Source organism: Megascapheus bottae, chromosome 17 (assembly GCF_031878675.1).
Source record: "Megascapheus bottae isolate mThoBot1 chromosome 17, mThoBot2.hap1, whole genome shotgun sequence".
Classification (NCBI taxonomy): Eukaryota; Metazoa; Chordata; class Mammalia; order Rodentia; family Geomyidae; genus Megascapheus; species Megascapheus bottae.
In genome coordinates, this window is record NC_143525.1 from 45384277 (window position 1) to 45402023 (window position 17747).

Below are 17747 nucleotides of genomic sequence, written 5' to 3' on the forward strand. Positions count from 1 at the left end.
ACTCATGAGACCAAGATTTTTGAATGTCTTGATTTGAAGTCAACCCTGAGTATGAGTCCATGAGACTCTTATCTCTAGTTAACCACCAAAAAGCTGGAAGTCGAGATATGGCTGTAGTCACAGAGCCTTGAGCAAAATAGCTCAAGGTTGGAACACAAGGACTGACTTCAAGCCCCAAGAATAGCACCAAAAAAAAAAAAAAGGTAAAATAATTTCTCAAGGGATAATTGAGTACAGGAGTATAGTTTGGATATTCTGGTAGTTGTGGTTATTCATTATAGGAATGCTGGCCTGAGCTTTCTTTAGCTGTCCTGGAGAGCAAATCTGCAGAATACTAAAAGCACTTTAGTTTTTCTCCCAAGTCCATTTAATTTTATCTGCATCATCTTTTTCCTGTGTTCAACACCAATGTAAGAATACTTCAGAGATCTTTAATTTGTGGAGTTTTGTAGGCTTACTAATACTCTTTTTCTTCGTTTTTTAGTTTTATCTATTGAGATGAATTTTTGTTTCTATAGGGAGGAAAGCTGTTAAAAATTGGATCTTTTGCAAAATGAAACCTCATAACTTTAAATAGTTTTCAGTACTTTTATAATCTCACAGTGCTGTCTTTTGGGGGTGTTACTCATGCTGTGGTGGGTGGTGCGATAATCAAGATTTCTGAGTTCTATACCTATTTTTGTCTTGTAATTCTTAGAACTTTGAAGAAGTGAATACAGCTTTTTATACCACACCCTTTATAATTCTTAAACTTCAGTACATAAGAATTGCCTCACACGTTCAAAATACAGCTTGGTAGTTCCTATTGTTACAGAATCTGGCTTTAGTAGGGTTATGTTTGTGCCAGTGTTGAATAACACTGATTAAACTTCACAAAACACTGCCTTGTGCCCTTCCCCCATAGCACAGAAAGTTCTCATTATGTATTTCACAATAAAAGTTGGTAAGAGATAACTAGTATTCTGAAAATAGTTTTACAAATAAGTTCTTAACTAGATGAGTTGTTTATGTATTGTCATGGTAGTTGATAGTTTGAGAACTATTTCTGTAAATTCAGACATGGACTTTAAAATTTATTTTATTTGTATTTTCTTTTATTTTTGTTTTTTTCATATATTTTTTATTGTAATTAATAGAAGGGTTACATGATATTTGCCAGATAGAAGGTGCATTAATTCACATACATTGATACCCTTTCATTATTTTTGTTTTTTATTTTATTTATTTATTTATTTTTTGCCAGTTGTGGGGACGGAACTCAGGACCTGAGCACTGTCCTTGGGCTTTCTCAAAGCTAGGCAAACACTGTACCACTAGGCCAAACTCCCAGCCCCTGAAATTTCTTTTTTTAGCCCTCATTATGTTAGGCACATTCATGTAGGTGTTTAGATTAACAACTATTTCTTGATAGGCTCCAACCAAAAACAATAAAAAAGAATTCTAACAGAATTTGGGGCCCCATCTGGGCCACCATTGTAACCAATTACCACATAGTGAAATAAATTTCCATATGTCTGTCGCTAGCTTTTAAAATTATTAGCTCAGGACCGGAAGTTTGGCCTAGTAGCAAGAGTGCTTGCCTAGCATGCACGAAGACCCGGGTTCAATTCCTTGGTACCACATACATAGAAAAAAGCCAGAAGTGGTGCTGAGGCTCAAGTAGTAGAGCTCTAGCCTTGAGAAAGTCCAAGGACAGTGCTCAGGCCCTGAGCTCAAGCCCAGGACTGGCAAAAAAATAAATAAATAAAATTAAAAAAAAAATAAAATTAGCTCATAGATTTCATCTAAACTCTCAGCTCTCCAGATTATTATTAAGCAGAGACTGCAGATGTAACATTAGTTTTTCATTAGATCTTTAAGCATACTTTTCTATTTAATTAATTATTTATTTATTTATTTATTTATTTATTTATTGTGCTAATACTAGGGCTTGAATTCAGCTGCTGTGCTCTTCTTTAGGTTGTTTTTGCCCAAGAATAGCCCATCTCTTCTGTTTTTTTGTTGTTGTTAATTGAAGAGAAGAATCAGGCTTCTCTGCCTGGACTGGTGTTTTTTTGTTTTTGTTTTTGTTTTTTTTACCAGTCCTGGGCCTTGACTCAGGGCTTGGGCATTGTCCTTGGATTTTCTCAAGGCTAGAGCTCTACCACTTGAGCCACAGCACCATTTCTGGCTTTTTTCTTTTTTTCTTTTTTTTTTTTTTTTTGCCAGTCCTGGGCTTGAGCTCAGGGCCTGAGCACTGTCCTTGGACTCTCTCAAGGCTAGAGCTCTACCACTTGAGCCTTAGCACCACTTCCGGCTTTTTTCTATGTATGTGGTACCGTGGAATCGAACCTGGGTCTTCGTGCATGCTAGGCAAGCACTTTAACCACTAGGCCAAACTCCAGGCCCTTTCTGGCTTTTTTCTATGTATGTGGTCCCAAGGAATTGAACCTGGGTCTTTGTGCATGCTAAGCAAGCACTCTATCACTAGGCTAAATTTTCGGTACCCTGGGCTGGTTTTGAACTGGAATTCTCCCCCCACCCCACCCTATACCACCACCACACCCCCACCCCCACCCCGCCCCGGTTTGTGGGACTTGAACTGTGGGTTTGGGCATTGTCCCTGAGCTCTTCAGCTCAAGGCTACCACCTACCCCTTGAGCCACAGTGCCACTTTGGGTTTTCTGGTGGTTAATTGGAGATAAGAGTCTCATTGTTTTTAGTGGCCTGTGCTGGCTGTGCACCTTGATCCTCAGACCTCAACCTCCTGAGTAGCTAGAATTACAGGGGTGAGCCACAACGCCCGGCAGAGCTGCTTTTATGCTCAAGGCTAGCTCTCTACCACCTGAGCCATAGGGCCATTTCCAAATTTTTCTGTTTTTGTGGTGCTGAGGAATTGAACCTCTTCATATACCCTATGCAGGCTAAAGTCTTTATTTTTAGAATAAAAATAAAGGTAATCAGCATTATTATTATTATTACTACTACTATTACTATTACTACTATTACCAGTTCTGGCTCTTGAACTCAGGGCCTGAGCACTGTCCTTAGGCTTTCTCAAGGCTAGCACTCTGCCACTTGAGCCACAGTACCACTTCTGACTTTTTTTGTGTGGTACTAAGGAATCAAACCTGGGTCTTTTTGCATGCTAAGCAAGCACTCCTACCACTAGGCCAAACTCCCTGTACTAATCAGCATTATTTTTATCAATGCAGATGTAGTTTGGATATTGTAGAATTACATATAAATGGAATCATGGTGTATGAATTCTTTTCTTTTTTTTTCAATTTTTTGTGCATAATTCTTATTGCATATATTAGTGGTAATTCTTTCAATTACAGAAGAATATTTTGTTGCATGAATATACATAACATGTCTATCCATTCTTCTTTTTTTTTGCCAGTCCTGGGCTTGAGCTCAGGGCCTGAGCACTGTCCTTGGACTTTCTCAAGGCTAGAGCTCTATCACTTGAGGCTCAGCACCACTTCCGGCTTTTTTCTATGTATGTGGTACCAAGGAATTGAACCCGGGTCTTCGTGCATGCTAGGCAAGCACTTTAACCACTAGGCCAAACTCCCGACCCCATTCTTCTTTTAATGGACTCAGCTATTGGCTGTTATGAATAATGCTGTTGTGAATGTTCTTGTATATGACTTTCTGTGTTCATATATTTTCATTTCATTTTCTTGGATAAATGCCTACTAGTGGAACTGTTGTCATAGAATAAATGATTAACTATTTCAAATGAATGACCAAAGAGTTTTCATTTTATACCCCCATGAGTCTATGACAGTTGTGATTGCTTCACATATGCAAGGTCAGTCTTAAACTTTTTGGCTATTTTAGTAGGTGTGGCATGATATCATTAAAGCAAAAACAACAACAACAAAAAACTTCTTGTTTATGACTAAAGGCAGCTCAAAATGTATTTTGTGAAATACTCAAAAATGATTCTTTTCATAGGATTGATATGATTCCTTTTGGATTATGAGTACTTAGGGAGACCACAGAAGCCTAAAATGCTTTCTCACTGCATCATACCAGTTGCTATGTGACATCAGGGTGACTTAATTAATAATGCTAATGTTAAAAGATGACTAGGTAGAGGAGATACATTTGGTAGAGCGTGTGGGCGCAAGCTTCCATGTCCCTTCTAGCTTCACCACCCTTCAGGAAGCTCTATATGTTTAGGAATCATCCAGAAATTTTTCTGTCTCATTTCTTATAACTTATTAAATTTTGACACACTAGGTAATTAGTATAGTCTAGTATCGACAAACTAGATGTTACTCGTATAGCCTGGATTATGCTCTTTAATGTATTTCTCTGTCTCTCCTGCTTCTGTAAATTTGGAGTGGTATTCACTGACTATGTTAGATGGAGTTATTATCATTATCTCTGTTAATTAGGGTTGGTAAAAATGCCTTGAGAGATTCCAACTTCAATGAACCAGTAAAGCACTGGGCTGGAGATGTAGGGTTAAGCGGTAGACCACCAGCCAAGCAAGTAAGCCAAAGAAGAGTAGGAAGCTCTGAGTTCAAACTTTACTACCAGCCAAAATAAAAATACTGTCCTTTACTCATTGATTTTGAAAGTCAGTTGCCTAGCATCATTCAGATATTTCAGGTATTTGATGTGTTAATCCTTTGCAGTTATTATCTTTATTGATGCAAGTATTCTAGGCTTGGTAACCAGAAGCTCCAGTCATTTAGCTTTTGAAACCTTCAAGCTGTCTGAGAACTCTTTGTTTTTTAGTGTGACCCAGTGTTCTAGTCTAGCCTTATTACTCATTTCCTGACCTAGAACTACATTTCACCAGGTCTTTAAGGGAGACCTAGTGGGAAATAGTATTTAAAGGTTCTGAACAGGGCACTAGAAATGTTTATGAGCAATGTAAGGAAAATTTTTTTTGGCAGGTCAGGTTGGACTACATAGCACGTTCTAAGTCAGCCTGGGCTAAATAGAACCTTTCGCATAAAGACAAATAAAATAAAAAGTAAGATTACTCGAGTGCTAGTCTTGAGCAGAAAAAGCTCAGGAGCAGTACTCAGGCCCTTGGTTCAAGCCCCAGTATTGGCACCAAAAACAATGCAGAATGATAATTCTACAGTTGAAATTCCTAGGTGTCGTTTCTTTCTCCTTTCTTAGATAAAACCTTTTTCCCCTTAGACCTCTGACTTTCCTGTTCTTGACCCCAGCTGGACTGCTCAAGAAGAAATGGCCCTATTGGAAGCTGTGATGGACTGTGGCTTTGGAAATTGGTAAGAACATGGTGTTAAGAGTAGTCCTGGTCTAGTAGACTCAAAGAATCATTGCTGAGCCGGGAGTTTGGCCTAGTGGTAAAGTGCTTGCCTAGCATGCACAAAGGTCCAGGTTCGATTCCTCGGTACCACATACATAGAAAAAAGCTGGAAGTGGTGCTGTGGCTCAAGGGGTAGAGCTCTAGCCTTGAGAAAGTCCAAGGACAGTGCTCAGGCCCGAGCTCAAGGCCAGGACTGGCAAAAAAATAAAAATAAAAAATAAATCATTGCTGATAGGTGCAGAGAGGAGTCTCAGAAGAAAGCTGTCCCGCTCTTCTGTTGACAAGTTCTTTTCTCTGCACAGTATTTTCCAAGCCTGACATACCTCACAGGAATGTGGGATGTAAGAGGCCCTGAGTTGTATCTCATAAGACCACACACACAAACAAAATGCTTCTCTGAGGCTGAGTGTAGTTCGGCCTTCCCTGTGTTGACATCCAAAGTGACCTTTTAAAGCTGCTTAGTCATGGACCATGGTGAAGCCCTAGATTTAATCCCTAGAAACACACATGTACATACATATGGGGAAAGGGGTGGGGTGATGGCAGCAGAAAGGAAGACAAAGGCGAAAGAAATGAAAAGGAAAAGGAGAGAAGGATGAAGGAAAGGAAGGAAGAAAGGCAGGCAAGCAGACAATTATATCTGGTTTCTCTGTGGGTAAGGTCATGAGCTTGGTGATGAGAATACTAGAGATTAGAATTAGTTATATGCTTACTCTTAAGAAGCTTATAATCTAGTAGAGGAGTCACGCTGCATATACAAATGGTTAAAGTACAAAGTGGAACAGAGTAGGGTCTTAGGAGAAGGACCAGTGAGGTGCTGTGGAAGAGAGCTTGAGGAGGGGATTTGGGGAGTTTCACTTTACCTCTTCATCACTGGAGTATCCTGAGTCAATGGTATTCTGCTTTTGTCACTTAGGAAGGAGCTTTATATTCTTGGGGAAAAAAATCGCATATTGTCTTATCTTTGTTTTTTTGTTTTTTGTTTTTTTTTCCTGTAAAACTGAAATGATAATATTACACCTCCAGGTAGTAATACTAAAGCCAGCTGTAATTATGTTTGAATGTTTATAGCTCAGTGACTGACATATAAACACTCTAGTAAAGAAATAAAACTACACTTTGGAACATTTTGTATATTGCTATTTATACCTATTATTTCCATAGGGCCTTTCTCAGAGGGAAGTTTATAGATTTTTTTTAGTCATATTCCCTTCTGCTTTCTGCTTTCTCTTCTTCTTTTTTTTTTTTTTTTTTGCCAGTCCTGGGCTTGAGCTCAGGGCCTGAGCACTGTCCTTGGACTTTCTCAAGGCTAGAGCTCTACCACTTGAGCCTCAGCACCACTTCCAGCTTTTTTCTATGTATGTGGTACCGAGGAATCGAACCCAGGTCTTCATGCATGCTAGGCAAGCACTTTAACCACTAGGCCAAACTCGGTCCCTTCTTTCTTCTTTTTGACAGTCCTGGGGCTTGAACTCGGGGCCTGGGCACTATCCTCAGACACTTTTTGCTGAAGGCTAGTGTTCTGCCACTCGAGCCACAGTGCCACTTCTGGCTTTTTCTGAGTATGTGGTATGAGGAATGGAATCTGGGGCTTCATAACTGTTAGGTGAACACTCTACCACTAGGCCATGCTTCCAGCTCTAGTCATATTCCTTTCTTACAGTGGCAAGGAAAGGGCCATTTCTGTGTCTTAGAATAGCAAGATTTGCAATACCAGTTTATAGCAATAGTGTCTCACTATTTTTCTGATATTTTCATGATACCAGTTTGGAAGTGTCAGATTATTGCTACTTTAAGAACTTTACTTAAAATGTGGAAATAACCATGTCTTCATTATACGTAGCTGGAAGTACTATTATCCTTCTTTCTTTTCTATAGGCAGGATGTAGCTAATCAGATGTGCACCAAGACCAAGGAAGAGTGTGAGAAGCACTACATGAAGCATTTCATCAATAATCCTTTATTTGCATCTACCCTGCTAAATCTGAAACAAGCAGAGGAGGCTAAAACTGCTGACACAGCCATTCCATTTCATTGTAAGTACCTTTCTATTTTTATGTTGTTGTTTTTGCCAGTCTTGGGCTTGGTCATTGGACTTTGTCAAGGCTAGAGCTCTATCACTTGAGCCACAGCACCAATTCTGGCTTTTTCCTATGTGTGTGGTACTGAGGAATCGAACCTGGGTCTTTGTGCATACTAGGCAAGCACTCTACTACTAGGACAAACTCCTGGCCCCTTCCTATTTTTGTAACAAATAATTAGCCTGGTTTTTTTTTTTGTTTTTTTGTTTTTTTGTTTGCCAGTCCTGGGCTTGAGCTCAGGGCCTGAGCACTGTCCTTGGACTTTCTCAAGGCTAGAGCTCTACCACTTGAGCCTCAGCACCACTTCCGACTTTTTTCTATGTATGTGGTACCGAGGAATCGAACCCGGGTCTTCATGCATGCTAGGCAAGCACTTTAACCACTAGGCCAAACTCCCGGCCCCTAATTAGCCTGTTTTTAGGCCCTGTTTCGGGGTAGGTAAACAGTGATTTGATGAGTTGGATAAATCAAGAACTGATGAAAGGTAAGAGCTGTCGATAGGATAGCTATTGAGAGGAATGGGCTGGCAAAGAGGGAACACATCCCAGGGGTCAGAATTGTACTGGACAAGAAAGTCCATGAGACTCATCCTGAGTTAACCATCAAAAAAAAAGTCAGAATTGGAGCTGTAGTTCCAGTGATAAAACTCAAGCCTTGAATGAAAAAGCTAAGGGACAGTTTTGAGGCTGAGTTCAAGCCCCAGTATGAACATAAAAAGAAAGAAAGAAAAGGGAGGGAGGGAGGGAAGAAAGAAGGGAAGAAAAGGGCTTTTGGGTACATATGATGGCTCATGTCTGTAATCCCTGCTACTTGAGAAACAGAGAAAGAGAGGATTGTGGATTGAGGGCAGTTAAAATAAAAATTTAGGTCTAGAAGTATGGCCTAGTGGTAAAGTGGTTGTTTAGAATGCACAAAGCCCTAGGTTTGATTCCTTGGTACCACATACAGAGAAAAAGCCAGAAGTGGTGCTATGGCTCAAAGTTAGAGTTCTGGCTTTTTGAAAGCACAAATATTTTGGGGCCCGGAATTTGGCCTAGTGGTAGAGTGCTTGCCTAGCATGCACAAAGACCCGGGTTCAATTCCTTGGTACCACACACATAGAAAAAAGCCAGAAGTGGTGCTGAGGCTCAAGTGTAGAGCTCTAGCCTTGAGAAAGCCCAAGGACAGTGCTCAGATCCTGAGCTCAAGTCCAGGACTAGCAAAGAAAAAAGAGAGCACAAGTATAGTGCCCAGATTCTGGCCAAAAAGAAGATGAAAATTTAGCAAATACTGAGATCATTAAAACAAACAAGGTATGGTGGTACAGATCTATAATTTCACTTCTAAGGAGGCATAGATAGGTAGATTATAATCTTAGGGGCCTGGGGGGGAAAAATGAGACATTATCTGAAAAATAACCTAAAAATAAAAATGGCTAGAGTATGTCTAACAAGCTTAAGACGCTGTATTTAAACTCTGGTACCACCAAAAGAGGAAAAAAAGAAAAAGAATAAAGGTCTTTGGTTTCCCTTTGTTTTGAGAAAGCAAAAATCAAAGGGTATTACCTATATTTACTTATTTTTATTTTTTTGCCTGTCTTTGGGCTTGAACTTTGGGTGCTGTCCCTGAGATTCTTTGTTCAAAGCAGGCTCTCTACCACTTAAGCTACAATGCCACTTCCAGCTTTTTAAATTATTTTATTGGAGATAAGAGTCTCATGGAGGCCAGGAGTTTGGCCTAGTGGTAGAGTGCTTGCCTAGCATGCACAAAGACCTGGGTTCGATTTCTCGATACCACAAGCATAGAAAAATAAAAAAAAGCTGTAAGTAGTGCTGTGGCTCAAGTGGTAAAGCTCTAGCCTTGAGAAAGCCCAAGGACACTGTTCAGGCCCTGAGCTCAAGCCCAGGACTGGAAAAAAAAAAAAAAAAAGAGTCTCATGGAGTTTCCTGCCCAGGTTGGCTTCAAACCATGATCCTCAGAGCTCAGCTTCCTGAATAGGTAGGGTTTATCTTTTTAAAGAACTCAAGTCAGAGCTAGATGTGGTAGAACATGCTCATAATCACACCACTTGGGAGGCTGAGGCGGGATGATCTAAGTTTGAAACTACTCTGGACTGTTTTAAATTATTCTGGGTCAAGAAGCCTAAACTAGGCTGGGGTATAGCTCAGCGATAGAGCATGTACCTAGTATGGGCAAGGCCTGAGGTTCAGTTCCCACCACCATAAGAAAACAAAGGAAGAAATCAGTTTCTTGCTATAATTTTTTTTTTTTTTTGCCAGTCCTGGGGCTTGAACTCAGGGCCTGGGCACTGTCCTTGGGCTTTCTCAAGGCTAGAGCCCTGCCACTTGAGCCATAGCACCACTTCTGCCTTTTTCTGTGTATATGGTATCGGAGAATGGAACCCAGGGCTTCATGTGTACTAGGCAAGCACTCTACCACTGGGCCACACTCTTGGCCCTTTAATATCTTTTTTTTCTTGTCCTTAAAAACTTTTGAGGGCTAGGAGTGTGGTCATGGTAGAGTGCTTGCCTAGCATGCATTAAAACCCGGGTTTGATTCCTCGGCATCACATACATAGAAAAGGCTGGAAGTGGTGCTATGGCTCACATGATGGAGCTCTAACCTTGAGAAAGCCCAAGGACAGTGCGAAGGCCCTGAGTTTAAGACTAAGGACAGGCCAAAATTGATTTTACTTATGTTTCTTGGTGTAAATAGGGAGTAAAATATTTTTTTCCTGTCACTATTTTGTTAATAAAAATTTATTAATTCTTCCAGCTACAGATGACCCTCCGAGACCTACCTTTGACTCCTTGCTTTCTCGTGACATGGCAGGATACATGCCAGCCCGAGCAGATTTTGTTGAGGTAGGAGAAAATTGTTAGCATAAGAGAAAAACCTTGTTTTTGAGTGGACTTTTTTTACACATAGGTTTCTTATCACTAAAAGGAGCTTTGTAGAACACTATAGTTTGTATGACTTTTGTACAGTCATATCTTCATTTTTTCATTTGTATACATTTTCATTTGCACAAACCTATTTCACTTGTACTAAAAACCTATTTAAGTTCTCTCAGTGCTAGTTCCCACTTTCTTTGTAGGTGTGGAATTTTTACAGTCTGGTTCTTATTCATTAATATCAAGGGTTGGCAAACTTTCTACTAAGGGGCAGGTGGTACATATTTTTAAGTTTTGCAGGTCATAGTAGATTTCTGTCACAACAAAACTTTTTGTTATTCTAAAAAAGCAACATAGATAATATGTAAACAGATGAGTATGTCTGCATGTTCCTATAAAATTTTTTGCACATCAAATAAAACCAATCCTAGGATACTACCTTACCCCAATCAGAATGGCCAATATTCTGAACTCAGATAACAAATGCTGACGGGGATGTGGAAAAAGAGGAACCCTACTGCACTATTCATGGGAATGTAAACTAGTACAGACACTCTGGAGGGCAGTTTGGAGGTTCCTGAAAAAACTAAAAATAGATCTTCCCTATAATCCAGCCATACCACTCCTGGGCATCTACCCTGAGCATTCTAACCCAGGATGTGATAAGGACATCTGCATAGCCATGTTCATCTCTGCACTATTCACAATAGCCATGCAATGGAAGCAACCCAGATGCCCCACTACAGATGAATGGTTACAAAAAATGTACATATATACAATGGAATTCTACATAGCCACCAGACAAGATAAAATAAGGGCATTCACTGGGAAGTGGATGAAACTAGAGCAAATCATGTTGAGTGAGATAAGCCAGGACCAAAGGAACAGAAGGTACATGGTCTCCTTGATATGTGGACATTAGATCCAAACAGTACAAGAGCGATGACTCAATACTCAGTACTCAAGGTCATTGACATGAACTTGGAGACATAAATATAACTATATAGACATTTAATCTATGATGGGATATATATTCTATAGACATATTGATATTATATAGCTTGATATATATCCATAATGCACAAACTCTCAGCTTAATTTTAATTTTGTCTTAAATTTATGTGCCAGTGACTGCATATAGGGATTCCATTCTTGAATACTTGTTTGTTAAGCTTGACATTTCAAATATGATTTAAAAACATCAGTGTTGGGGCCAGGAGTTTGGCCTAGTGGTTAAAGTGCTTGCCTAGCATGCACGAAGACCTAGGTTCGATTCCTTGGTACCACATATATAGAAAAAGCTGGAAGTGGTGCTGAGGCTCAAGTGGTAGAGTTCTAGCCTCGAGAAAGTCCAAGGACAATGCTCAGGCCCTGAGCTCAAGCCCAGGACTGGCAAAAAAAAAAAAAAAAAAAATCAGTGTTAATAAAATCTTTTAGTTATAAAAAAGAAAATTTTATGTGCAAAACCAAGCAGTAATTTGTTGACTCCTGAATGATATCCTATATATGTGAGAACAATGAATTTGTATAAAAACCAGGCGTTTCTCATTCAGCCATAGAATTAAAAACCATGGGCCCGGAGTTTGGCCTAGTGGTAGAGTGCTTGCCTAGCAGGAGTTTGGCCTAGTGGTAGAGTGCTTGCCAGCATGCACGAATACCCGGGTTCGATTCCTCGGTACCACATACATAGAAAAAAGCTGGAAGTGGTGCTGAGGCTCAAGTGGTAGAGCTCTAGCCTTGAGAAAGTCCAAGGACAGTGCTCAGGCCCTGAGCCCAAGCCCAAGACTGGCAAAAAAAAAAAAAGAATTAAAAACCATGTGAATATAATTACAAGAATCTTGATCTATCACCTATACCCTATCTATAGTGCTCTTGGATATATCACAAAAGTTTAACAACTACAGACAGTTTTGCTGGCCATACCTGAATCAGTATCTTCTTCATGGCCGGTGATATTGTAGACTGACTTCATAGACACTACCCCAAACACATTGTACTCACTGAATCTAATTGAACTGTATGAATGATGTGTAGTATTGACTAAACTAGATCCCTGAAAAGGTAACAAAAAGTACACATTAGATCCCTGGAAAAGAAACAAAAGGTAAACAAATTACTGTTGGCAATGTTCTTATGTACTTGAACATCTAATTGAAGTTACATTTTGGAGGGAACCAACAAGCTATTTGGAAAATTTTAGAATAGATTAAAACCTCATTCTTAGACACAATTATTTTAATGTTTTGTTTCTACTATTACTCCAAAGTCTTACAGATCTCTTATCTCTCCCTCACCTACCCCCATTTTTTGTTACTTATATCAGTATTCTGGACTATTATGCCACTTAACATTTCTTTTATTTAAAATTTCTTTTTTATTTTAAAATTTTATTGTCAGGATGATGTATAGAGGGGTTATAGTTGTATATCTAAGATAGTGTCTACATTTCTTGTTGAGCATTGTTATCCCCCCACACATTTTTCTCCCACTCCCCCTCTCCTCCATCCTTCCCACCCAATAGTTCTTTTTGTGTGGGGGTGTAGGTGTGGGTCTTAGGGCTTGGACTTGGCCTGAGGGCCTAGGTGCTGTCCCTGAGCTCTTCAACTCAAGGCTACCACCCTACCCCTGGGCCTTTGTGTTGACCCTGAGCTCTTCAGCTCAAGGCTACCATCCTATCCTTGAGCCAAGCCCCACTTCCCTTTTTCTAGAAATTAATTGGAGACAAGAGTCTCAGATCCTTTTGTGCCTGGGCTGGCTTTGAACCTTGATCCTCAGATCTCAGCCTTCTGAGTAGCTAGGATTACAGGCGTGAGCCACCACCAACTCTTAACAAATGCTGGTTTGTGTATTTTCTGCTTGTAAAGCATAGCAACTTGATAAGGCATTATTAAACCTATGGGCTTGGGGTGGGGATTTGTTTTTCCTTAACAGGAGTTTGACAATTATGCAGAATGGGACTTGAGAGACATTGATTTTGTTGAAGATGACTCGGACATTTTACATGGTAAGTTTTTATTCCCTCAATTTTTTGAGTTGAAATATGTGATGGGTGATGTTGGATGCTACCATTATAAAAATGGGTAAAATACACCCAAGCCCAGAGTTCAAGTCCCATGACCAACCCCCCAAAAAGATGGATGTAATAAGTACCCTGCCCTAATAGAATATACAGCTTAGTGGTTGGGCTGAATATGTTACATCTCAATGATGGAGGGCTTGTCTAGAATGCTGGTGGTCCTATATTCAATCCCTAGCACAAAAAAACAAAACAAACAAAAAAGTAGACCTTAATTGAGCCTATTTTTCCCTCTCTTTAGATTTTTAGTGAATTTCATACTTAAAATAATTCTCCATATTCTCTTTGAGCTCAAAGTCGAATATGGTAGAGCGCTCTACCACTTGAGCCACAGCACCACTTTTTTTTTTTTTTTTTTTTGCCAGGCCTGGGCTTGAGTTCATGGCATGAGCACTGTCCTTGGACTTTCTCAAGGCTAGAGCTCTACCATTCGAGCCTCAGCACCGCTTCCGGCTTTTTTTTTTCCCTATGTATGTGGTACTGAGGAATCGAATCCAGGTCTTTGTGCATGCTAGGCAAGCACTCTACCACTAGGCCAAACTCCTGGCCCTCACTTATGGATTTCTGCTGGTTAATTGGAGATAAGAATTTCATGTTTAGTTCCTGGGCTGGCTTTGAACCGAGATCCTCAGATCTCAGCCTCTTGAGTAACTAGGATTACAGGTGAGAGCCACTGGCACCCAGGTATTTCTACATTTTTTTTTTCCTCCAGTCCTGGGCTTGAGCTCAGGGCCTGAGCACTGTCCTTGGGCTTTCCTCAAGGCTAGAGCTCTACCCTGAACCACAGCACCACTTCCAGCTTTTTTTTCTATGTATGTAGTACCTAGGAATTGAACCTGGGTCTTTGTGCATGCTAAGCAAGCACTATTTCTACATATTTTTAAAGCAAAATTTCTTCTTGCAAATTTTCATTCCTCTTTTTTTCTCCCACACAGTTTTGGGAGAGTCAAAGTGACGCAGATTGAACTATAAAGAGGAAAGCTTGAAAGCAAGCTACTTTAACATTCACTGGATCCATTGAGTTTGTTCAGTTTTCCATGTCAGTCTCTTCAAACTCCAGTGACTCATATTGTCTTTTCTCTCTTGTATTGTTCTCTTTAAGGTGATGTGCAGATTGCCATCCAGTAATGCCATACATATTATATACCAGTTCTTGTTAAAATGATAGTGTTTCCTTGCTTGTAGCTTTCTTAACCAAAACACTAGGTTGTTATATTATAAATAAAAAAGAGCTTCATAAATATCCTTTTAGACAGTATTAAAAATGACCAGGGCTTGGGATTGTGGCTTAGTGGTAGAGTGCTTGCCTAGCATGCATGAATACCTAAGTCAGCTCCTCAGTACCATATAAACCGAAAAAGCCAGAAGTGGCACTGTAGCTCAAGTGGTAGAGTGCTAGCCTTGAGCAAAAGAAGCTCAGGGACAGTGTCCAAGCCCTGAAAAAAAAAAAAAGACCACACTTTGGGAAGTAAAAAGCTCTGATGTTAATAATGGCTCAACTGTGTAAGAGACTTGCTGAATCACTTCTCTAGGCTCTAATCCAAGGTCTACATTCTTATGTCTCAACAATATTAAGAAAACTTATATAATGACTAGTGTGCGTGTGTGTGTGTGTGTGTGTGTGTGTGTGTGTGTGTGTGTGTGTGTGTGTGTGTGTGTGTGGTCGGTCCTAGGGCTTGTGCTTAGGGCCTGGTCATTGTCCTTAAGCTTTCTCAAGGCTAGCACTCTACCACTTGAGCCACAGCACCACTTCCAGGTTTTTTCTGTGCATGTGGTACTAAGGAATCAAACCCAGGGCTTCATGCATGCTAGGCAAGCACTCTACCACTAGCCCACACTCCTGGCCTACTTCCGGCTTTTTGTTAGTTTTTTGGAGTTGATTCTCATAGACGTTCTTTCCCAGGCTGGCTTCAAAGCTCTATCCTTAGGTCTCAGCCTCCTGAGAACTAGGAGCTGCTGGCGCCCAGCAGGATTTATAACTTCTTCAAATGCATTTGTGGCTCTTTCTATAAGTAAGTGGAGATAAAACTAATCATCAGAAGTTTGGCCTAGTGGTAGAGTGCTTGCCTAGCGTGCATCAAGACCCGGGTTCAATTCCTTGGTGCCACATACATAGAAAAAAGCTGGAAGTGGTGCTGAGGCTCAAGTGGTAGAGCTCTAGCCTTGAGAAAGTCCAAGGACAGTGCTCAGGCCCTGAGCTCAAGCTAAGAACTGGTTAAAAAAAACAAAACAAACAAAAAAACTTAATCATCACAAGTAGTTGGCTGATAAGTAAATTTTAGTTCAGTTCGCTCTTCAAACCTATAATTTGATAGTTATCTACCTGAAATTCCTGAAATTCCTACATAGAATCTTATAATTCTCTGGTTTTCATTTGAACTAGAGCTGAAGCATCAGATATTAATTCTCATACATAAGTAATTTCTTAACACTAAAGAATCCCACAGCCCAGTATTGTAGGCTATCTAGGTACTGGGGTCAGGAATGTGTTTAGTATGGTTTGCTTGTCTTGCATGAAGTGAAGTCCTGCTATTGATCCCCTCGGAACTCAAAATAAAATACAACAACCCAAAAAACACTAAACTGCTCTCAAAGCAGAATCTGAAGATATTTATATGGGTGCTAGTTTTTTTTCACTGAGGAGCCTCTCATACACTAAGCATGCACTCGATTACTGAGCTGACTCCCTAATGTTAAGGGTATTTTTGAGGAGATGATGTTTTTAAGAGACTTACAAACACTGGAAGCCAAAAGGATGCTTTGTAGGCAATGCCATGGAGATTTTTTTTGTGAGCTTTTAAGAGCAACTCTGTGACAGCATGACTCATGTCTGGGGCATACTGTCCTGAGTAGACTCTCTCAAAATACCCTGTAGATTATACGTTACACACAAAAAAAAATACCCCCTAGATCCTTCTAGAAGTCCAGGTAAACTCAGGTAGGATGAGAAGGAGCTTTTAAATACCTGGCGCACAGAGAAAGGCATGTATTTGGTGGAAATTAGGGTGCTGATTCAATCCTAGGCTTGCTTCTGAGTCATTATCATCTTGGGCAAGTCTTTGGAATCTTGCTTACTACTTCTTTCTGTGTCCTACCTGTAAAGAATGGGTGATACCAATTAGTCAGAGTATAAATATCTTCAAAGAATGATGGTACACAATTCAGATTGGTGTTATTACCATTCCATACCATTATACTCTTATTATTACTGAACATTTACATTCTTTTTATATTTCTCACTTATAACTACTAGAAGGGATATCAGCTGATGCCATCAAGCCTTTTCTTTGCTCTACCTAAAGACTTACATTGATTTATGGAATTTGTCTAATAAAACTGCCTTGGATAACAGTGAAGTGTTATACCAAAGACTTTTTTTTTTTAACTTTGTAAGGATAGGATTTACTCAGGATGTTTGGACTGGTGGTGGATTCTAGGCCATGATTGGTCTGGCATATCCAAACAATGTGGCATGTAATGTCCACTCCAAAGTCACAAAGGGGAAGGAAAACAATAACAGAATTTTCAAAACAGTGACAGCTTAACAATGAAACTTTTCCTCTAGTAAATGGGCATTAAATTAGTACCACTGAGACAATACATTGAGAATTTATCATAATACTTGGTAGTTTCTGCTAGTGTACATATAAATAGAATCATGGGAGCCTTCTGTATTATCTAATTGACATATGGCCTAGCTAATAAGTTTAATAAACCAGAAAATTAAAATGGTATTTCCATTCCATAGTCCATCCTTATCTCTAGATAGAAACCTATGGTTGTGTGTGGGTTGTTTTTTTTTTCCATTTATGGGCTTGAACTCAGGGCCTGTGCTCTGTCCTTGGACTTTTTCTCAAGGCTAGAGCTCTTATCACTTGAGCCACAATACCACTTCCAGCTTTTTGCTGGAATTGAACCGGGGTCTTCGTGCATGGTAGGCAAGCACTCTACCACTAAGCCAAACTCCCGGGTCCTTATGGTTGTTTTTAAGGGCAGACTTCAGGGTTTCTGTTTCTTAAGCCACATTTGAGGAAATCTCAACTCCACAGGAAACTCCAGCAGATTCAGTATTGGCATTCATCCTCTGTCAGACCCTTCACATGTTCTTCAATCAAATTTGGAATTCCTAACCCTTTCTGAGCCCAGAAAATAAGCTGTGGAATCAGTTGATTTGATGCAGACCCCTTTTCTTTCTTGCCACATAGGACTTCTAGTTGCCATTTAGGTTGGGTGGAGAAGATGGGGAAGTAGAGCCATTGCTTGGCCAGAGTCTCCAGCAGTGGAGATACAGAAGAGAGTGAAACCACGGGAAGACCAGCTGTGGACTGCAGGGCACTGCCACCTTCCCCAGTGGTGGTAATAGTTGAATTTGGGGCAGCAGTGGTACTCTGGGAGGAGTTAGTTGAATGGTACAACTATTTGGCTTGAATAAATAT

General features: G+C 40.1%; 1 protein-coding gene across 3 annotated transcripts in view; it reads left to right on the top strand.

Annotated features, from left to right (window-relative positions):
* The window catches only part of Tada2a (transcriptional adaptor 2A), a 49373-nt gene that overhangs the window by 10906 nt on the left and 20720 nt on the right, over positions 1-17747 (top strand). For 2 of the 3 annotated variants that reach the window (XM_090351207.1, XM_090351208.1), the window contains exons 5-8: positions 5149-5240; positions 7160-7317; positions 10117-10205; positions 13167-13239. In XM_090351207.1, the coding sequence (XP_090207333.1) occupies positions 5149-5240; positions 7160-7317; positions 10117-10205; positions 13167-13239 (412 nt within the window). The remainder of the gene's footprint in view (positions 1-5148; positions 5241-7159; positions 7318-10116; positions 10206-13166; positions 13240-17747) is intronic. The other variant, XM_090351209.1, reaches the window with a different exon arrangement.